The sequence below is a fragment of the Panthera pardus genome, unplaced genomic scaffold (assembly GCF_024362965.1).
Source record: "Panthera pardus isolate Hobbes unplaced genomic scaffold, ASM2436296v1 HiC_scaffold_6, whole genome shotgun sequence".
Lineage (NCBI taxonomy): Eukaryota > Metazoa > Chordata > Mammalia > Carnivora > Felidae > Panthera > Panthera pardus.
In genome coordinates this window covers 63,770,486-63,792,687 of record NW_026526991.1, presented here as the reverse complement: position 1 = coordinate 63,792,687, position 22,202 = coordinate 63,770,486, and the positions used below count along the sequence as shown (strand labels likewise).

Sequence of the window (22,202 nt, the reverse complement as noted above, 5' to 3'; positions counted from 1 at the left end):
TGTAATCACTAAACAAATTGCTATAACAGACTGCTAAATGGATAATACAAATAACAAATGTGAGCCTGATGCTTCCTTTAAGTCCCAAGATCAGTTTCACCACCTCCTTTAAAAGTCTACCCTGACCATCCCTGCAATGGCAGATACTTACTTCTCTGGAATTCCTACTGGTCTCATTGAGTACTTATATGTGCAAGCTTATATTGTTCCTTGTCTCCATGGGTACATTTTCTGTCCTTTCAACTTTTGGTAAATCACTTCAGGGAAAGGACAAGTCTCCTATGTCTTTGGGTCTCTAACTCTCAGCATAAAACCTTGTACGTAGAAGGAATCAAAGGCTTCAGAATGAGAAAGTGATCATATTCTGAGGGACCACTGAACTGCTTATGTTTACCAGCATAAAGAATGTATGAAGGCAATAGACAACACACACACACACACACACACACACACATGAGAAGAAAGTCATACAATTGAGAAGGTATTTGCAATGCATAGCATTAAAGTATTAATATCCAGAACAAACACAAAAAATACCTCCTATAAATCAATTTTAAAAAAGGGTAAACAGGGGCGCCTGGGTGGCTCAGTTCGTTAAGCATCCGGCTTTCGCTCAGGTCATGATCTCACAGTTTGTGAGTCTGAGTCCCACATTGGGCTTACTGCTATCAGGGCAGAGGTGGCTTCAGGTCCTCTGTCCTGGTCTCTCCGCCCCCTCCCCAGCTCACGCACTCACTCTCTCTTTCTCAAAAATAAATACACATTAAAAAAATTTTAAGAAAAAGGTAAACAACCCAAGTGAAAAATGTGAAAACAAGGTTAAACTGGAAAGTCACAGAAAGGAACCTTAAATGGCCAGTAACACGAAAAGATGCTCAGGGTAACCAGCGATTGTGGAGTGTGAATTAAATTGCAAAAATTCCACTTCATACCCATTAGTTTAGAAAACTAAATAGGTCTGACAGCGTCATATGTAGCAAGAACATGGAGCACTGGGGGGCTTTTACTACTCCTGGTGAGTTGTAAATTCCAGCAGTCACTTGGGAGAGCCATTTGACAATGACAATCCCTAGCAAGGCTGAAGAAGCCCATGTGCAGACTATGACTCGGCAATTCCCCTCCAAATGTACACCCTAAAGAAACTCTTGGTGATACACACAAAGAGAAATGCAAGCTGTGTCCGCTGTAACATTATTTGTGATAGCAAGAAACTGGAAAACAACCCAGATGTCTATCAGCAAGAGGACAGAAAAATAAATTGTGGACAGCCACACAACAGCATCCATCACAGTCAGGGGAAAGGAAAGACAAGAGCTGGTAACACGTAGCAACAGGATAAACGAATGTCACAAACGGTATGAAGAGAACAGAAAGAAGTTGCAAAAGAACACGTCAAGTATGATTCCAGTTTACAAAGTTTGAAAACATGCAAAACGGTTTGCATGCGTGTATGTGTATAAGAAAAGTAAAAAGACATACATGGGAAAAAGAAATACGAAATTTAAGACAGTGGTCACCTTTGGAGAGGGGGCAGGAAGAGAAAGTGAGTGGGGAAGGGACACCGTGTGCTTCAATGATACATATAATAGCTGATTTCTTAAATCTGGTGGTAACTGTATGGCTATTTATTGTATTATTCTTTTTTTATTGTATTTTTTTATACCTTTAGTGATAGCTGAAATATTTCATACAAAAAAAAAGAATTTATAGGAGGCATAATACAAACAACAAAGTGGGGCGCCTGGGTGGCTCAGTTGGTAAGGGTCTGACTTTCGCTCAGGTCATGATCTTGTGGTTTGTGAGTTTGGGATTCTCTCTCCCTCTCTCTGCCCTTCCCTCCCCTCTTCCCCCCGCTCTTTTTCTTGCCTGTGTGTGCACGCGTGCTCTCTTTCTCAAAATAAAACCAAAAAACAAAAAAAACAAAAAACCAAACCCAAACTCTTTACAAAAAACAAGTAACAACCAACATCATGCACATGACCGTGAAGGGAAGGCCAGGATCGGGGATGGAAATGGGAGTGCTGCGAGTGTTCACAGGACAAGGGAAGCAGCCAAGAGTCTCAGAAGTTGCTCACCTTGATACTCCCTTCACCACAAAGACCTTGTTGGAATGTTGCTTCTCCAGTTTGCTCATCACCTCGTAGAGACTGTGGTTCAGCTAGAGCCAGCAAGAGAGACGGGTTGCTAGCCAGAGGGAACCTGAGACTGGCATATCCCTTCTCTTCTCCCTTTCAGACAGTTCCCCAGATAAAACCTCCCCACCCTTAACTATAAAACTCCTCCTCATCTCTTTTGCACTAGTGTCTAGGGTCCTGTCCTGCCACCCCTTCTTCCTTGACTTGTCTGTGTCCTAAGCTCTGTCTCTTCCATCAGACTGGCAGCTCCCTCCCTCAAGGCTGGGTCCTTGATGTCTGACGTTTGATTTGAGGTTCTAGCTTCTCTCAGGTAATCCAGGCAATAAAAACCCATTGTAATATTAACGAGGCAAACCATAATTTAGCTCAAGAAACTGCGGACAGGAACATGTGGATGTGTGCACGAATTCAGTTAATGTTGTAATAGCAAAGAGTCTTGGAATCCCAGGACTAGAAAAGACCCCATGAGGTCATGTTGTGTGGCTGCCTGTCACTGCATAGGACTGGCCTTCTCCATTCACGCCCAACTACCTGAGAAACCGACCTGTGTTTAAACACCGCCCTCCTTGCGGCGCCTGGGTGGCTCAGTCGGTTGAGCGTCCGACTTCGGCTCAGGTCATGATCTCATGGTCTGCGGGTTCGAGCCCCACGTCAGGCTCTGTGCTGATGGCTTAGAGCCTGGAGCCTGCTTCCGATCCTGTGTCTCCCTCTCTCTCTGCCCCTCCCCCGCTCTCACTTTGTCTCACTCTGTCTCTCAAAAATAAATAAATGTAAAAAAAATAAAAAATTAAAAAAAAAAACCAAAACACCACCCTCCTTGCTCCCTAGCAACAGAAGATAAAGATTTCCACAGCCTGGGACTCCTGGCTGGCTCAGTCGGTACAGTATGTGACTCTTGGTCTTGCAGTCGTGAGTTTGAGTTCTGCATGTGGCACAGTGTTTACTTAAAATAAAAAATAAAGGGGCGCCTGGGTGGCTCAGTCCGTTAAGGGGTTCGTGAGTTCGAGCCCCACATTGGGCTCTCTGCTGACAGCCCAGAGCCTGGAGCCTGCTTCCGATTCTATGTCTCCCCCTCTCTCTGCCCTTCCCCTGCTTGTGTGCGCGTGCTCTCTCTCTCTCTCTCTCTCTCTCTCAAAAATAAATAAACGTTAAAAAAAATAATAAAATAAATGAAAATAAAAGATTTCACAGCTTGGTTCCCCATGTCAGCTATTCCTTCCAAAGGCCTACCTCCTTTATTCATCTGAAGCTCAAGTTTGGCTGCCATTATTCAGTTGTTAATGGAGACGGGGAGGGCCCTCTGAGGCAGGTACAGGTGCTTTAACCCAGTTCAACAATGTCAGTCAAGTGCTATTATCTCCTCATGAGAAAAAGGTAAAAACCCGTGCTGCCAATATCAATATTTAATGAGCTTATGTAAGTTAGGGCTACTTTCACATTTCCTAGGAAGACCCACCTAGCTGTCCACATTCGCCAAGATGTTTCTCACCTTGCTCATCTCCCTGTAGAAGACATCCCTCAGGTTGGAGATGTTCTGGAAGATGGTCACGTAACAGCCAATACGACTATCAGGGGCCAAAAAACAGAAACAAGACCACATGCAGGTGAGCGATGGTAAAGGAAATCTTTGAGATACAAGGGAGGAGCTTAAGCCAACACCAGAGGACACGAAGAGCCCTCAGAGAAAAGCACCCTGCACCCTAGACTCAGGATGTGATCTGGATTTGTCAGGGTGAGGCCAGTAGCACACTGGGCTCTCAGAAGAGTGGGAAGGTCAGGGGAGACACTTATCGGCCCAGCCTGATGCCAAAACATGAGACCTCTAGGTGCGTGAAGCTATCTTGATCCAGGCCCTTTAGGTACTAACGTAGATATGAAAGTACTCTAAAGACTTTTTATTTTTATTTATTTATTTATTTATTTATTTATTTATTTATTTATTTATTTAACGTTTATTTATTTTTGAGACAGAGAGAGACAGAGCATGAACAGGGGAGGGTCAGAGAGAGGGAGACACAGAATCTGAAACAGGCTCCAGGCTCCAAGCTGTCAGCACAGAGCCCGACGCGGGGCTCGAACTCAAGGACCGCGAGATCATGACCTGAGCTGAAGTCGGCCGCCCAACCGACTGAGCCACCCAGGCGCCCCTCTAAAGACTTTTTAAAGTGCTGTAAAAATATAAGGCCATACCATTATAATTATTATCATAAATAATTATTCTTTCTCATTGTGCAATACCTGGGCTTCGATGAAGCCGAAGGCACATTGGCAGAATTCTACTGTGAATGAATGGGGGAAATTTACATTTAAAGAAACTGTATGAAATTGCAATGCTATTTAAATTAGGAGTCACATTAACTGGTGTCTTAGAATACGTGTAGTGATTAAAAAGGCTCCACCCGGGGCGCCTGGGTGGCTCAGTCGGTTAAGCGGCCCACTTCGGCTCAGGTCATGATCTCGCGGTCCTTGAGTTCAAGCCCCGCGTCGGGCTCTGTGCTGACAGCTCAGAGCCTGGAGCCTGCTTCACATTCTGTGTCTCCCTCTCTCTCTGCCCCTTCCCTGCTCATGCTCTGTCTCTCTCTGTCTCAAAAATAAAGAAACATTAAAAAAAAAAAAGGCTCCATCATACAGAGACTGATATTAAGTGGCAATATAAAATACTGACTACAGCTGCCATTACAGCATATCTCATACAATGAAAAGTCGGACACAAAGACAATTTCTACTCAGACGCCTCCTCCCAATGTGGGAGATTTACGTCTACAACATGTTTACCTCCTGTGAAGCAAAGACATCATTAATAGAAATAATCATCCCGTGGCTTAGCGTCTCCATCAAGCCGGATGTTCGTGAGCCAAGCCGGCTTAAGACAGTGCACACCGAGGCACGGAACCATATACTCCTGGCTCGCGTGATGACGGCCATCTACTTGCCAAGATCGCTCCTGTCCAAGAAGCACCTTGCCTTTAAACTGGAAAAGCTGGCAGGGCAGGCGTGGTTAGCTCCGTACCGCCGGTGAAGTAAGCAGGGTCTGGGGCGATAAGGCAGCTTGCCTAATGTCACCCAGCAAGGTAGTGGCAGGGCTGAGGCTACACATCCCACTCTTGCACCAGAGCTCAGGTGACACGTTTGGGTTGCCAGGTAACCCGGGCCTCCAGCGGCCCGGGGGTCCAGGCCTTTTCTGAAGGTCAATCATTACCTGTGATACAGAGCGGGCAACTCCTCCAGCAGTTCCTGGTTCAGGTCTTCAAACACACTCTGGGCTTTGTTGAACTCTTCCTCTGCCTAGGGGGTGAAACAGACAGGGCCGTTGCCCTCAGTCCTGGGTCTAAGGCTGGAGAGGCTGTGCCTCCTTGATCCTCTGCGGCTTTTCAGGGACTTCCTGGGAACCGAGCCTCTCTTTCCCCAGACCCGTGCCCTCCCAAGCCATGAGTGTTTGACTATCCTGAGAGGATTGGTGTCAGGGAACACAGGATTTCCTTCAGGACACGCTGGATGCTGGATTTATCGTTTCCTAAACCCAGCCTGGCCCAGCGGGAGGGCAGGAAGGTTTTATCAGGGTTTTTTTTTTTTTTTTTTTTTTTTTTTTTTACCTTGGCAGTCTTGGCCTCATCTTTCTTCTTGGCATTCTGCAACGCCTCCAGGTGGTGTCGGGCACTGTCATAGTCCACAAGTTTCCGACCCCGCTTGGCAATTCTTTCCTAGCCCAGAGGTAGGAGAGAGGCCTCGAGAGTCACTTTTCGGTGGCCAGGATGCAGGTGACAGAGTGTCCAACACAGAGGCACGATGACTGGGTCCTATTATCGCACTGCACTTTCTAACAGTTTTGTGCCCAAGGGATCTCCCTCGCTCTTTGGAAAGAATGGGAATTCTCGGGGGGGAGGGGGCAGAGTAAAGGGAAACCCTACAGAGCATGTGGAAGCCTGCACTAAACATCACTACTTCCTATAAACCCACTAAAATCTGGTTCAGCCTCCAGGTGACATGGCCTTGAGAATCTAACTAAATTCAAAGTCAGGGGTGCTGGGTCTTACTCCCAGTGCTGCCACTTATTAGCCCCGTGATGGAGGGCAAGGCACGTCTCTTTTGGAACATCAGCAGCCTCATCTGCCCCTACGGTGTTATTTGAAAGCTCAAACGCGGACTATAAAGTGCTTTGAAAATCCTGAAGCATAATAAAAATGGTAACTTGTTACGTGCACTGAGAGACCGTCTACTCAGTCTCATCCAAACTACATATTCAATCATGGATTTTATTTAAAAAAAAATTTTTTTTTTAACGTTTTTATTTCTCTTTGAGACAGAGAGAGACAGAGCATGAACAGGGGAGGGTCAGAGAGAGGGAGACACAGAATCTGAAACAGGCTCCAGGGTCTGAGCGGTCGGCACAGAGCCCGACACGGGGCTCGAACTCACAGACCGCGAGATCGTGACCTGAGCCGAAGTCGGCCGCTTAACCGACTGAGCCACCCAGGCGCCCCTCAAACATGGATTTTCAAAGGACTAGTGATGATCTGGCCCAGCTTCCTACTGAACACGTGGAGCTGCAATATCCCAAATTAGTAGTTTACCAATTTCTGCTGGAACAGAGAATGGACAATTCCCAACTTCACAGCAGATTTCATTTTTTGAAAGCTTGATGACAGACTGAAGTCAGGACCCCTCTAATTTCTCCCTATTAATCTAAAAGCAGTGCAGCGCCTGAGAGAGTAGATGTTTAATAAATAGGAGTTGAATGAATAAATGAACTCTAACTCTGCTTTCTGGAACAGCTTAGAAGAGGTTTCATCCCTCTTTTACCTAGCAGACTTCCAAGTATCGGATGTAGTTATCATGACTCCTCCAAGTTTCTTCTTGTCTACAATATACAGATGGGCTGGGTTTTTTTTCCACAAGTAAAAGGGATGCCCTGACCTAGATCTAATTCAAAAACAGCTCCAATCTTCTTCACCCAAATCTAATTCTAAACATGCCCTTCACACACCTCTAACCTTCCACCTTAACCTCCCATCTGACCCCAGACTTTTACTCCTCTTTCCTGAGCTTCATTCCCGACTGTGGGCTCAAACTCTATGTAGGACGTTTACCCTGTATGTTCTCTAACTTCCAGGGGCCACCCGTGACCCATCCTTGACTCTGCAAACCGATTACCTTGATCTCGCTGAACTGGGCTACGTAGTTTTCCATGGTTCTCACTGCCTGGTCAGCTAATTTCTCTTCGTAGTCTTCCCAAAGGAGATCATTGTTCTGTGGGGGCAGAGGCAGAGGACAGTGGTGAGGGCCCCACTTCTCAGCAACAACCGCCTACCAGGGGAAAGCCCAAATTCTGCCTGCCACAGACTTCCTTTTTTGGAGCGCTGTATTTATTTATTTTTTTTTTTTTTCAAAAAAAATTTTTTTTAACGTTTATTTATTTTTGAGACAGAGAGAGACAGAGCATGAACGGGGGAGGGTCACAGAGAGAGGGAGACACAGAATCTGAAACAGGTGGAGCGCTGTATTTAGAATATCACGTTGGGTTCCGGTGAAGAAGTCAGGTGAAGGAACAGCCCTTCCCCCAAGGGGCTGCCCTATAAGACACTGGACGTACACTCAGGGATTAAGAACAGGAAAGATGGTCAGAGTTTTGGACTCTAGAGCTTGGAGGACAGGCAAATTTGGGAGCACAAAACTGCATGAAGTTAACTTTCAAAACCAACCACTTGGGTTTTATGGAACGGAAACTTCCGTAAGGTTTTAGGAGGGGGAGAAGGGCAACAACGGAGGAATCCGTAGACTAGGGAAAACTTGTTTTGACTTCCATAGTTACTGCTTTTTGCTACCGCCCGTGACCGAGGCTACATAAATGAACGATGCGGATTGGCTCCTTTGTTTATCCATTTGCTGGGATACAGAAGCAAAGATAAGGCTGAGATGAGGGCAGGAGTTAGTGCCAGAAGAGGTGTTTAGCCCAAACGCTCTTACCCCTACGATGGCCTTCAGCTCGTCGTGACCGTCCCACTCGTTGCTGTAGATCTCCTGCAGGGTTTCTGACACTCTTTTTGAGCTTTCATGCATCACTGAGAGGAGAGAAGTCACGTCTACCATAAAATTTCCCCCAAAGTAGGCTGGTATAATCATACGGGTGGACAGGCAAAATCAGTGGGTCTACTTCAGAAGGACGCAGACCAAGAAGGTTTGGGTTATCCGTGAGGAAAGCGGGACGGGGCTGGGACAGCACGAGTCGCTCTTGCTCTGCCCACAAGCCCCAGGACTCAGGGGCAGGCAAGTAAGTGATCAAATGCCTGAGAATGGTTGTTTTTCTTTCCGCGCTCAGACTTCTCAGGAGCTCGAATCCCCTGTGCTACGCAATACCCACCTTTGACAGCGCTAAGGAAGTTCTTCAGGTCCTTGTAGAGCTTCTGGCCTTCTGCCTGAAAGGGAGAAGTGCTTTCAGTGACTGAAGAGATACGTTTGGAAAGACGCCTTAGAGGTCAAAGTTGAAAAGTACGTTCAAAGCAGACGTCAATCCTGGAATCCGCAAATGTTATAAATGAGCCTCTGTTCTCTTTTCCAAGAAGTTGTAGGTTATCTTTTTGGGGGCTATCTTTAAGTTGGGAGATTGTTCCCATGGCACTGGAAGATTTTCTTTCCTCTGTTTGTTCTCCCATCCAGTGAACAAAAGCCTACGCCCCGGGTTCCTCTGCTGGAAATATGTGTCCTCCGTGACCCTGTGGGTTATACTTTCCTCTCTGGGTTAAGTACATTGCTACCATCTTCTTAAGACAGTAGGTCTTCTCCCTCCTGTGCACCCTGACCATTCCTCTCCTCTCCTGATGTCCTTCTCTGCCTTGCCTCACTTTACCCTTCCCTTCCATCAATCACATGCTTTACACTCTCCTTCAAACAGCCTCATCACTGATTCTCCTCCTGTTCCAACATCAATAGCTTCATCCATAGCTCTATCCATCTACCCAATTCTTTCTTTGTTCCCATATCTGAATTCTCATTTTTTAAAAATGTTTATTTAAGGGGCACCTGGGTGGCTCAGTCGGTTAAGCGTCCGACTTCAGCTCAGGTCACGATCTCGCGGTCCGTGAGTTCAAGCCCCGCGTCGGGCTCTGGGCTGATGGCTCAGAGCCTGGAGCCTGCTTCCGATTCTGTGTCTCCCTCTCTCTCTGCCCCTCCCCCGTTCATGCTCTGTCTCTCTCTGTCTCAAAAATAAATAAACGTTAAAAAAAAATTTTAAAAAATGTTTATTTAATATTGAGAGAGAGACAGAGACAGAAAGTGTGTGAGTGAGTGGGGGAGGAGTAGAGAGAGAAAGGGGGACAGAGGATCCAAAGGGATCCAAAGTAGGCTCCATACTGACAGCAGAGAGCCTGATGTGGGGCTGGAATTCATGAGCCATGGGATCATGACCTGAGCCGAAGTCGGATGCTTAACTGACTGAGCCACCCAGGCGCCCCTGGATTCTCATTTTTTAAGGCTAGGACTCCCAAGCACAGATTAGGTCTCCTCCCTAGTAAAAAAAAAAAAAAAAAAAAAAAGGGAGAAAAGAGAGGAAGGTATCATTTAAGTTTGGAAGTTTTTATCTCAACCCCACAGGTGACCCACTTCTGTTTTAACTCTGACAAATGTTCATTGAGCCTCTGCTTCTTGAATCCAGCAACCAGAAACTCGTGACTTCTTGCTGAGACTGCTTCAATTTAAAATAGCCCTAGGGGCACTTGGGTGGCTCAGTCTGTTAAGCGTCTGACCCTCAATCTCAACTCTGGTCGTGATCTCTCAGTTCGTGAGCTCGAGCCCCGGGTGGAGCTCTACACTGTCGGTGTGGAACCTGCTTGGGAGTCTGTCTCTGCCCTTCCCCCTGCACTGTCTGTCTGTCTGTCTGTCTGTCTCTCTCAAAATAAATAAATAAATTTCAAAAAAAAAGGTTCTATTAGAACTTTTGCCCACTGGTCTTAGGCTGGCCTTCTGTACTCAGAGTAGATCTGCTTTCTCTTGCACATATGTTTGAAGATATCTGTCACATACCCCGCACCAAGTCTTCTCTTTCAAAGGCTTCCTCTGTTGTTCCTCATGGTGTTATTTAAAGCTCCTTCCGACTCTGGCCTCTTTCCTCTGTGTGAACTCCAGTTTCTGGGAGTTGAGCCTAGACCATTGACCTCTTGGAGCCTGACTTCAGGAACGTGGGCTTGGACTGAAAGGTGCAGTCCACTTAAGGGGGTTTCCTGGGGCCAGACCTGTGGGTCAGGACAGTGACCTTCATGCCAGCTCAGGTGAAGGAGTATTTAAGTTGAGATGCATTATTATGAAGTATACCCATAAGCTACTTGTGAACTTGCTCATTTATTTTATTTGTTTGTGGTCATCACTAGATAGGCTATTGAGCATACCAAAAGTATAAACAAATGTATGGGAGGAAAAACTGAATATTCAGAAAAGTCTAACAACTTAAACTTTTTTTTTTTTAATCTGCGGAAATCTTTGCAGGAAGGACGATTACTGTGTACACAGCAGAAAATCTAGGTCAACTCGGGGTCAAAGTAAACTGGACTAATTATTTCATCCATGTTTTTGCCTCCAGCGCTTACTTCTAAGCCAGTCCAAACTTAAAATTTTTTTTTTTTTAGCATTTATTCATTTTTTGAGGGACAGAGAGAGAGCATAAGCGGGGGAGGGGCAGAGAGAGGGGGAGACACAGAATCCAAAGCAGGCTCCAGGTTCTGAGCTGTCAGCACAGAGCCCGATGCGGGGCTTGAACTCATGAAACGCGAGATCACGACCGGAGCCCAAGTCGGACGCTTAACTGACTGAGCCACCCAGGCGCCCCAGCCAGTCCAAACCCTTAACCATACTTCAGGTTGAAAGTTCTGGGAGCTGGGATGCCTTTAAGCATCTGACTTCAGCTCAGGTCATGATCTTGCAGTTTGTGAGTTTCAGCCCCACATCGGGCTCTCTGCTGTCAGCACCGAGCCCACTTTGGATCCTATGTCCCCCTCTCTCTCTGCCCCTTCCCTGCTTGTACTCTCTCTCTCTTAAAAGTAAATAAACATTAAAGAAAAGAAAAGAAAAGAAGAGAAGAGAAAGGAAGGGAAGGGAAGGGAAGGGAAAAGAAAAGAAAAGAAAAGAAAAGAAAAGAAAAAAGAAAAGAAAAGAAAAGAAAAGAAAAGAAAAGAAAAGAAAAGAAAAGAAAAGAAAAGTCCTTGGAGCTGAATGCCAGGGCTCTAGGGACATGAACACACAGTCTCAAGGGCGTCTAAGACACTGTCAGGGAGGTGGGAAAAGAACCGGCATTGTGCGGTATTTCACAGCAAGTGAGGATCAGGAGAACATCAGAGAAATGACCGGGGCGGTGGGGGGGGGGGGGTGGTTCAGATGTTATAGAGAGGTTAGAGTGCAGGAACAACTGGTCACAGTAACTGGACTTGGTAACTGGAGGTCACTGGTAATCTTGAGAAAGTGCTTTCAATAGCATGATGGAGACGGTCAGTCAGCCACCAAAATTCAGAAACACTCAGCATTCATCAGGAAGGATGTTTCACTTCCTTCTTGCTTTTTCATTCATGGGAAAAAAGTTGAAACAGCCTAAGATGTTAAACGTGCATAAAAGCTTTTAAAGATGGAAATGGTAGGTGGGTGTAAGTTTGAGAGTTTTAAAAATGTGACAGCCAAGGTTTGAAAGAGTTTTGAGGATTATACAAATTAACAAGGATTTCAAGTTCCTTTTTGAAAGAAAACAAAACGAACTCAACTTTTTACCTCACCATGAAGATTTGGTCTCCAAAGTACATATTGGAGTAACAAAACCTGTTAAACCATCTTGCGTAATTTATTTAACAAAAAAATTTTTTTAATGTTTATTCATTTTTGAAAGAGAGAGACAGAGCACAAGCAGGGATGGGGCAGAGAGAGAGGGGGGACACAAAATCCAAAGCAGGCTGCAGGCTCTGAGCTGTCAGCACAGAGGCCGACGCGGGGCTCGAACCCACGAACCGCGAGATCATGACCTGAGCCGAAGTCGGACGCTCAATGGACTGAGCCACCCAGGCGCCCCCATCTTGCATAATTTCTACAAATGAAATTCAAATTGTTTTTATCCCATTAGACATTATATGGCCCGACAAATCTGATCAGTAATCAAGGCTACCATGCATGACCATGCACTTGTATGTATGCTGTTCAAAACCAGGGGGTTCTACTGATACCAGAGTCCATAAAATGTGAACACCTTCTGCCTTCCGTGGCACCTCACAAAAGCCTAACTCCCCTTCTGTGTTTTAGGATCAAGCTTCCAGGTCAAAGTTCTTCCTTTAGGAAGAGTTCTTGCTCTTTCCTTTGAGGAGATGAAGCGTGTGTGTGTGTGTGTGTGTGTGTGTGTGTGTGTGTGTGTATGGGGGGGAAGTGGGGTAGCGGGAAGCCAGTGGGTATCATTTTTTTTTTAATTTTTTTTTTAACGTTTATTTATTTTTAAGACAGAGAGAGACAGAGCATGAACGGGGGAGGGTCAGAGAGAGGGAGACACAGAATCTGAAACAGGCCCCAGGCTCTGAGCTGTCAGCACAGAGCCCGACGCTGGGCTCGAACTCATGGACCCGGAGATCATGACCTGAGCCGAAGTCGGCCGCTTAACCGACTGAGCCACCCAGGCGCCCCCAGTGGGTATCATTTTATTTCACTGACCTGTCTGCCCTCCTACCCTGAAATGTCTCTAGGCTGAAGAATCCTAGCCTTCTTCTTCAGGTATGACTTTTACGGTCTTAGGTTCCTCCCCATCTGTGAGTCAAAGACTTGCAAGTTATTCCACTTTTCCGGTTCCAGTTTCCTCATCTATAAATGTCGGGTCAGACCATTTCTAGCCCTAAATCTTATCGTTTTAGCACTTCCGCTCTCTGAATACCTGGCCAAATTCTTGGCATCACCATAAAGAGTCTGACTTGGTCCTTCCAACCCCTATATAAACAGCCCCAGCCCTCAGGTAATGGACCATTCGCTGTGGAAGCTTGTGCTAAACCCTCAGGTAGACAGAGCTGTGTCCTAAGAGACTGCGGTACTGAGGATGGAGAAGAAAGTCCTTGTCCTGGGACTCTCCACTTGCTGGAGAGAAATGGACTCAGAGAAACCCAAACGCTCTGCACAATAGTAAGTAGCCTGAAGGTCCTGGAGTAAGCTCTAGAAATGCTCCATCTAATGGAGGCCCAGAGGGGAGACGAGAAGCTGGATTGTTGGGTTTGATTTTAAAGGCAATGAATTGGAAGCAGCTGTCACTACCAGAAATAAGAGATTAAAATGCTGCTTGGGGAAAACAATTCTTCCTCTATAATATGTTTTGAAGAGGGGGGGGGGGAAATGGGGAAGTAAACAAAGCCTTCAAAGAAAACTTACCTATGGAAATTTGATTAGGAACCTGGGCAAGCGGCCTGACCTTGAAATCAGGCTGGGAAGTTTGGGAGTGATATTTATTTATTTATAAACAATTTTTTTACAACGTTTATTCACTTTTGAGAGACAGGGAGAGACACAGTGCAAGCGGGAGAGGGGCAGAGAGAGAAGGAGACACAGAATCCGAAGCAGGCTCCAGGCTCCGAGCTGTCAGCACAGAGCCCGATGTGGGGCTGGAACTCACGAACCATGAGATCATGACCTGACCCGAAGTCGGATGCTCAATGGTCTGAGCCACCCAGGCGCCCCTGGGAATATTTATTTATTGATAAAAAATACACCTACAAGCTGATTGCGGTAAGGGACTGGGTACATGACCAGCTGGTCCAACTTCTGGAACACTTCACTTTCAATCTCCTTGACCTTGTCTTTCCCCCCTCTGTTCGTCTGAGCTATCCGAGGTCCCGTCTCAGAGCTGACTGTGTTGTTACTGTCTTTTTCCTTAAACGGTGAATGCCTGAGGGCAGGCGTATTGTCTTATTTGTGTTGAAATACCAGGATCTAGCCTGGCATACAGCAGGCTCGCTTGTTAAGTGAAATTTTCAGGCAGGCTCAAATACCAGTCACTACGGGTAAATCATTCTCTCAGGAGAAAAGCTTCCCTTATTCCTAATCGCCCTCCATTTCCTTTCTCAAACAGATCTCCACCCCCTCTTCAAGTGACGTTCAGCTGGTGGGCTCACCCAGGAGATTCTGAGGGGACTGTCTCATCTGATCCTCGTATTCTTCTAGATGGCCCTTCCTTCATCGCTGACCCTTCCTTCCCACACACCTGCCATTGGTAGATCCAGCCTTTAAGGCCGAGAGGAGGAGAAAGGACCGAGCTACAGAAACCTTTCAACGTGGGTGTTGACTTACTGACTCCTGTTCTTTTCATACTGGGGTTAAAAGCTGAAGGGTAACCTTGATTGAGCAGAGGCCCAGGGAGGCCTCCTCGTGCGGTCCAGGGGGAAAAGCACAGGGTTCACGTTTGAATCCTCGCTCTGTAGCCCTTGTGCTTTACCTTGATTAAATCACTTCCCTCTCAGATCCTATTCCCCGCCCTCCGCCCCCCTCCCCCGCAATTCAGACTAAAATCAGTGGTTGCCAAATGCTGTTCTCAGACTGGCTACCACCTCATAATTACTAGAAGCTTAATATACAACATAGACTCTCCAGTTAATGATCAACTATGGCTGTTAGTGTCACATAAAAAAAAAAAGATAAGAACACGTTATGTGCCTCCAGATGAGAGAATATCCCACCTAGAAAAATATCAAGTATTCCTGCCACCCAAACAAACAAAATCTGAATCTCATCAAACCTCTAAATCTATTCATTTATAGAAAATACAAGAGACAGAGGATCATGTTAAACAGTACCATGGGGATTCAGTCAGCCTGCAGGAAACTTCAGGAAAACAACCCGGGGTCAGCAAGTAAACCACAAAAAGGGAGGGATTAGAAACCTGCAGATGAAGAGATTTAACTTTAAGTGACTTAAACATGTCCACAAGTTGCTGATTTAAACAAATCAGGGGAGGGGCGCCTGGGTGGCTCGGTCGGTTAAGCGGCCGACTTCGGCTGAGGTCCTGATCTCGTGGTCCGTGAGTTCGAGCCCCGCATCAGGCTCTGTGCTGACTGCTCAGAGCCTGGAGCCTGTTTCAGATTCTGTGTCTCCCTCTCTCTCTGCCCCTCCCCTGTTCATGCTCTCTCTCTGTCTCAAAAATAAATAAACGTTAAAAAAAATTTTAAACAAATCAGGGGATTAAAAAAATAGGGGAGTGAACATTGGACATTTTGAATTATGAAATTATTGCTGTTTGTTTTTTAAAGGTATCACTTAATCTTATGTTTTAGTGGGGTGATTAACTTGAAATATCTGAAAAGATATTTGTATTACGTTGTTAACTGAAAAGGGCAAGTTATGAAACCATTACAAACAGAATAATCTCACTATTGTGAACCTTATATTTATTTATTCTGGATTTACTTGGCTACCATACACATACATAGCACAGTGACCGTAAAGATATGAAACAACAGTGGTTGTAGCATGGGAGGGTGCAAAATCATGATTTTTTAATTCATGTTTTTCTTGTCCTTTCTGGTTTGTTGTAATGAGTAAACATCTTATAGAAAAATATTTTTAGGCGTGATAATGGCTTTGTGGTTATATTTTAAAAGAGTCCTTATCTTGGGGCACCTCAGTGGCTTAGTCAGTTAAGCCTCTGACTCTTGATTTCAACTTAGATCATGATCTCACTGTTCGTGGGTTTGAGCCCCATGTCGGGCTCTGTGTTAGCAGCATGGAGGCTGCTTGGGATTCTCTGTCTCCTCTCTCCGCCCCTCCCCAGCTCTCTCTCTTTCTAAATAAATAAATAAACTTAAAAAAAAATTTAAAAAACTGGGGTGCCTGGGTGGTTCAGTTGGCTAAGCATCCAACTCTTGGTTTCGGCTCAGGTCATGATCTCACAGTTTTGTGAGATTGAGCCCCACATCAGGCTCTGCACTGACAGTGAGGAGCTTGCTTGGGATTCTCTCTCTCTCCCTCCCTCTGCCCCTGCCCCTCCCCCTCCCCCACTCACGCTGTCTCTCTCAAAAAAATAAATGAACTTAAAAAAAATTAAATTAAAATAAAAAAATAAAGAGTCCTTATCTTTAGAGATTAATAATGAAATATTTATGGATAAAATGATATGATATGCAGACTGCCCTTCATAGTAATCAAGGATGGGGGAAAGTGGGTGGAGACATAAGTGAGTTGACTAATTATTAAAGCTGGGTGATGGGTACATGTGGATTAATCATACAGGTTTTCCTATCTTTGTGTATATTTGAAATCATCCATTAAAACAAGTTTACTAACTACGGAATCCCAAGCCCTATTACAGGTGACCTTGCATTTAAAAATATTTCCCAAATGATCCTGATATACCATTAACTGCTGAATTAGATTATAGCTAGGGGCGCCCGAGTGGCTCAGTTGGTTAAGTGTCTAACTTCGGTTCAGGTCATGATCTCATGGTTCACGAGTTTGAGCCCCCCATCAGGCTCTCAGCCGTTGGGGCAGAGCCCGCTGCAGATCCTCTGTCCCCTTCTCTCTCTGCCTCTACCCCGCTCATGCTCTCTCTCTCAAAAATGAACATAAGACAAAAAATTTCTATAGGATATAGCTAGTGTCCCTTTAATAGCATCATAAAGAATTACTTTCCATATAATTCGATGCACTGATATTGTGCAAGAATGAATTTGGCTGGTCTTTGTCCCAGTCCTGGGAAGTTAACTTCTAAATCCTTGGGAATTCCTGAGTGATGGGAGTGTGTTCATTTTTCATGGTGGGCCTCTTCAATCACGTGTGAGTTTATAATAAACAAATGGCTCAGGATGGTGGCTGGTCAGGCTGGAAAGATGAACCATGTGATTAGAGGGCTGGGGCTTTGAGACAGGTGATATCAGCCTGATCTCCAGCAGAAGGGAGGGAAAAGGGAGCTACGGATTAAATTCAATCATGTGGCCCATGATTCACCATGTAACGAAATCACAACAAAAAACTCTAGACACCTGATGCTTGGGTGAGCCTCCCTACTGGGTAATCCTATATCAACGTGCTGGGAAGGTGACACATCTTGAGAACACAGAAGCTTCTCGTTTGGAATTCTCCTGGACCTCACCTCATGTCCCTCTTCACTTGCCTGGTCCTGATGGGTGTCATTTATAATAAAAGTGTAATTGTAAATAGAGCACTGTCCTGAGTTCTGTGGGTTGTTCTTGTGGATTACAGGAACTGAGTGGCTAGTAGGACCCCCCCAAAATTTGTAGCATTGGTCAGCAGTGTGGGTGTCCTGGGAGCTCTGGAGCCTGCAGCTGGTGTCCGAAGTGAAGCAGTCTTGTTGGGGACAGTGCCCTTAACCTGTGAAATGTGGCCGAACTCTGAGCAGTTAAGTGTTAGGACCACATTACAACTGGGTATTCACGTGAGTCAATAACCCCCTTCTATTACAAAGAGGGGACTGCGATCTCCAGGGCTCATGTAAGAATTAAGTGAGATCACGTGTGTAAAGCACCATGCACAATGCCTGGCACATGGAGATGGAAAGTGAAATATCTTGAGGCACCTGGGTGGCGGTGGGGGGGTGGTGCTCAGTCGGTTGAGTGTCTGACTTTGGATCACGTCACGATCTCATGATTGGTGAGTTTGAGCCCTGCATCAGGCTCTGCACAGACAGGGCGGAGCCTGCTTGAGATTCCCCTCTCTCTCTCCCTCTCTTCTGCCCCCACCCCATTCGTGCTTACTTTCTCTCAAAATAAATAAATAAACTTAAAAAAAAAAAAAGTGAAATATCCCATGGAAGCCTACACCTATTGCCCACTTCTCAATGTAAATTTTCTGTAAGAGAATTACCCGGTAGCAGCCAGTGAAGGTAGAAGGAACCGAGACAATAGGAGGTTTGCTGGTGAGAATGACAGGTGAAAAGATGGACGGATCATTTAGAATTCTGGGCTTCAGCGAGGTAGATGTAGTGGCCAAAGAGGCAACAAGGAAAATCGGGGGCTACTACGATGGGAGAGCCTAGGGTGGGAGAGAGGCACCCTGAGGAAGTGATCAGCCAAAGACTAAAGTGGCAGGGGCTCGTTCCAACTTTGTCCAAGGACCTAGGGATGCCCCTGTACCCCGGGGGAACCACTCAGAGGAAAGAACACTTGTCTGTCTCCCAAAACCCAGGGTCGGTGGGAAAAAGAAAGGGAAGCGTCTCTGGTTCCCAGAGAAACAAGAAGCAGCAGGTTACTCTGTGGCCCTTGCCCCCCAACCCCGGGGGGAGGGTGGGGTAGGAGGGATGCCTGTTGGCTTGCCCAAATCTCCTGTTCTTCTGCTACCCGGCCCTCAGGTCTCCCTTCTTCCTCCAAGCTCCCCCTCCCCACCCTCCAGATTACCTGTTGCTGGTGGAAGTTGTTGGCACTTTGTTCAAACCGTTCATCTTTGGTTTCCACAGTCTTCCCCAACTTCTGCAGAACCTGGGAATATAAGTTGGAAAGGTCAGTGAGGTGGAGTCAAGTCCCTCTCATCTGTTGGCCTCTTATGACCCTAGCTTCTCAGAGTCTCAGATGCAATTAAAGGGCTGTACTCGTATCAGCCCAATGGAATTTAAAAAATATAGGGTGCACTGTTGGAAAAAAAATCGTATTTGGTGGTTCTTCTCAAATTGGGGTATGCCTGAGGGTATCTGGCAGTGTGCGAGAGTGTATATACAAAGCCCAGAATAAATATGGCATACATGCCTGGAATGACATTATTATTTACAGTGGGGTTCCGGGGGTGGGCTGGGGTAAAGTATTATATTAAAACAAGGATTAATAAGAATGTAAAATATGCAGCCCTAACGATAAAATATGAGCCTTGAAGGTACTTTTCACTTGAGAGATGGTCTTCCAGCCACAGCCCCAGATTCCTCTAGATAGATGAGGTTAGAGGCAGGCAGGAGACTGTTCTCTTAGGAGAGCCCTTGTGGAAAACGCTGAAGAAGACCGACACAATGCATTTAGAACCCAGCTCGAAATGAATGCTATCTCCTCTCTCCTGGGAGCCAACCACCATATTGGTCTCAGCACTAATATAAAGGACAGGAAAATGAAAAAGATACGGTGCCTCTTCTCACAGGGGACACTCACCTGTACACAAGCAAGAAAGCCCTGCATCTTCCACCTGTAGCCCTCATGTTGGGAGGAGGCACGCTGCCCCCGGGCCGAAGTTAGAATCTCAGAAGTTGCCCTCAACTACTTCTCCCTCACCTCCTTCATCAAATCCCTCAATATGTCCATCTCTGGAAACCGTCCCATGCTTTCTAGTCTCGCGGTCATAACTGTGTTCTGGGCCCTTGCTGTTGCTCTCCTGCATCTGCTTAAAACCTAATGATTCTCCACTTGCCTGCTCAACAAATTTGCATGAAGTGCCCATACGTGTCTCAGTTACTCTTGATCTTGGGGTTGTGAGTCTGTGCCCCACGTTGGCTATAAAAATTATTTAAAAAAATTTTTTTGAACATTTATTTATTTTGGGGAGACAGAGACAGAGCATGAGTGGGGGAGAGGTAGAAAGAGAGAGGGAGACAGAGCATTGGAAGCAGGCTTCAGGCTCTGAGCTGTCAGCATGGAGCCCAATGAGGGGCTCAAACCCACGAACTGCGAGATCATGACCTGAGCTGAAGTCAGATGCTTAACTGACTGAGCTACCCAGGCGCCCCTAGAAATTATTTACATACATACATACATACACTTTAAAAAAATTAAAAAAAACAATTCATACTCTATATCCTTTATGACACTTAACCGCTTTATCCCATTAATCAAGTTAATCACTCCCTTCTTTAAAAATTTTTTTTTTCAACGTTTTTTATTTATTTTTGGGACAGACAGAGAGAGACAGAGCATGAACGGGGGAGGGGCAGAGAGAGAGGGAGACACAGAATCGGAAGCAGGCTCCAGGCTCCGAGCCATCAGCCCAGAGCCTGACGCGGGGCTCGAACTCACGGACCGCGAGATCGTGACCTGGCTGAAGTCGGACGCTTAACCGACTGCGCCACCCAGGCGCCCCGTTAATCACTCCCTTCTAAGTGTTCGCAACTTCTACACCTTGTATACATTTCTATTACCGTTTTTTAAAAATTTTTTAAACGTTTTTATTTATTTTTGAGGCAGAGAGAGACAGAGCATGAGCAGGGGAGGGGCAGAGAGAGAGGGAGACACAAAATCCAAAGCAGGCTCCAGGCTCTGAGCTGTCAGCACAGAGCCTGACGTGGGGCTTGAACTCACAGTCTGTGAGATCATGACCTGAACTGAAGTCGGACACTTAACCGACTGAGCCACCCAGGCGCCCCTCTCTTACCATTTTATGATTTAGGTTTATCTAGCTATGTCTCCTTCTAAACTGTAGGCTCCTTGAGAACTGGGTACTTGCCTTACTCATCTAGATTTCTCAGTACCCAGCAAAGAGATACTTAATACTTCTAACAGGAGGGAGAGTGGGACTGACAACGGGAGGGGACCGACCAATGGGCTGGGACTTGAATTAAGATTTTGCTAGACTGAACTAGAGTATAAGGGGGGAGGGTGGAAAGAGGACAAAGTCACGGAAATACCCACCCACATTCACACCGCTTTGTGAGGTGACTCAGCATGGCTGGTTTAGGGTGTGTTATGGGGAGTAGCGGGTAAGGGAGCCAGAAAGGGAAACTGGAGTCTCATCGTGAAGGGCTTTGAATCACGTGCAAGAGTGCCCAGGTCTTGGGGAGTGAGGAAGGCTCTACAAAGAGACTTGGGCCCACGTGTCCCCATTCTTTCATTTTTTTTTAGAGTGAGAGAGCACACGCAAGCTGGGGAGAGGGGCAGAGGGCGACAGAGAGAGAATCTTAAAAAGGCTCTGCACTGAGTGCGGCTCCATCCCACCACCCTGGGATCATGACCTGAGCCAAAATCAAAAGTTGGAGGCTCAACTGACTGAGCCACCCAGGTGCCCTGACCTTATGTCCCCATTCTTTTATTTTTTTTTTTTTAATGTTTATTTATTTTTGTGAGAGCGAGACAGACAGAGCATGAACAGGGGAGGGGCAGAGAGAGAAGGAAACACAGAATTGGAAGCAGGTTCCAGGCTCTGGGCTGTCAGCACTGAGCCCGACGCGGGGCTTGAACTCATGAGCCTTTGAGCCGTGAGATCATGAACTGAGCAGAAGTTGGCCGCTTAACCTACTGAGCCACCCAGGCGCCCCCACCCTGCCATGTGTCCCCATTCTTTTTTTAAAATTTTTTATTTTTTAAAATTTACATCCAAATTAGCATACAGTGCAACAATGATTTCAGGAGTAGATTCCTTAGTGCCCCTTACCCATTTAGCCCATCCCCCCTCCCACAACCCCTCCAGTAACCCTCAGTTTGTTCTCCATATTTATGAGTCTCTTCTGTTTTGTCCCCCTCCCTGTTTTTATATTATTTTTGTTTCCCTTCCCTTATGTTCATCTGTTTTGTCTCTTGAATTTCTCATATGAGTGAAGTCATATGATTTTTGTCTTTCTCTGACTAATTTCACTTAGCAGAATACCCTCCAGTTCCATCCATGTAGTTGCAAATGGCAAGATTTCATTCTTTTTGATTGCCGAGTAATACTCCATTGTATATATATATACCACATCTTTATCCATTCATCCATCGATGGGCATTTGGGCTGTTTCCTTCCATACTTTGGCTATTGTTGATAGTGCTGCTATAAACATTGGGGTGCACGTGCACCTTCGAAAGAGCACACCTGTATCCCCTGGATAAATGCCTAGTGGTGCAATTGCTGGGTCGTAGGGTAGTTCTGTTTTTAGTTTTTTGAGGAACCTCCATACTGTTTTCCAGAGTGGCTGCACCAGCTTGCATTCCCACATGTGTCCCCATTCTTAACCCAGTGGTTAGCATCTCTAACTTCTGGAGCTCTCTCTGTAGTGGTTACGATCAAGGGCTCTGGAGTCTGACAGATATACGCCCCAACTTGGCCTTTCGATTTATGGCTCTAAGCCTTTAGGCAAATAAGCCTATCTGTCTCTTGAGCCTCTGTTTACACAACAGCATCTCCTGGAGTTGTCCGGAGAATTAAATGACATACGTTCTCAGTGCTGCCCTTTGGTGAGTG

At 45.9% G+C, this 22,202-nt stretch overlaps 1 protein-coding gene across 4 annotated transcripts in view; it reads right to left on the bottom strand.

Moving 5' to 3' along the window:
• The window catches only part of BIN2 (bridging integrator 2), a 33,952-nt gene that overhangs the window by 6,980 nt on the left and 4,770 nt on the right, over positions 1–22,202 (bottom strand). For 3 of the 4 annotated variants that reach the window (XM_019419387.2, XM_019419386.2, XM_019419388.2), the window contains exons 2-9: positions 18,473–18,553; positions 8,494–8,548; positions 8,100–8,194; positions 7,287–7,382; positions 5,729–5,836; positions 5,335–5,420; positions 3,625–3,700; positions 2,076–2,158 (exon numbers count right to left, since the gene is read on the bottom strand). In XM_019419387.2, coding sequence (XP_019274932.2) covers positions 2,076–2,158; positions 3,625–3,700; positions 5,335–5,420; positions 5,729–5,836; positions 7,287–7,382; positions 8,100–8,194; positions 8,494–8,548; positions 18,473–18,553 — 680 coding nt within the window. The remainder of the gene's footprint in view (positions 1–2,075; positions 2,159–3,624; positions 3,701–5,334; positions 5,421–5,728; positions 5,837–7,286; positions 7,383–8,099; positions 8,195–8,493; positions 8,549–18,472; positions 18,554–22,202) is intronic. The other variant, XM_019419393.2, reaches the window with a different exon arrangement.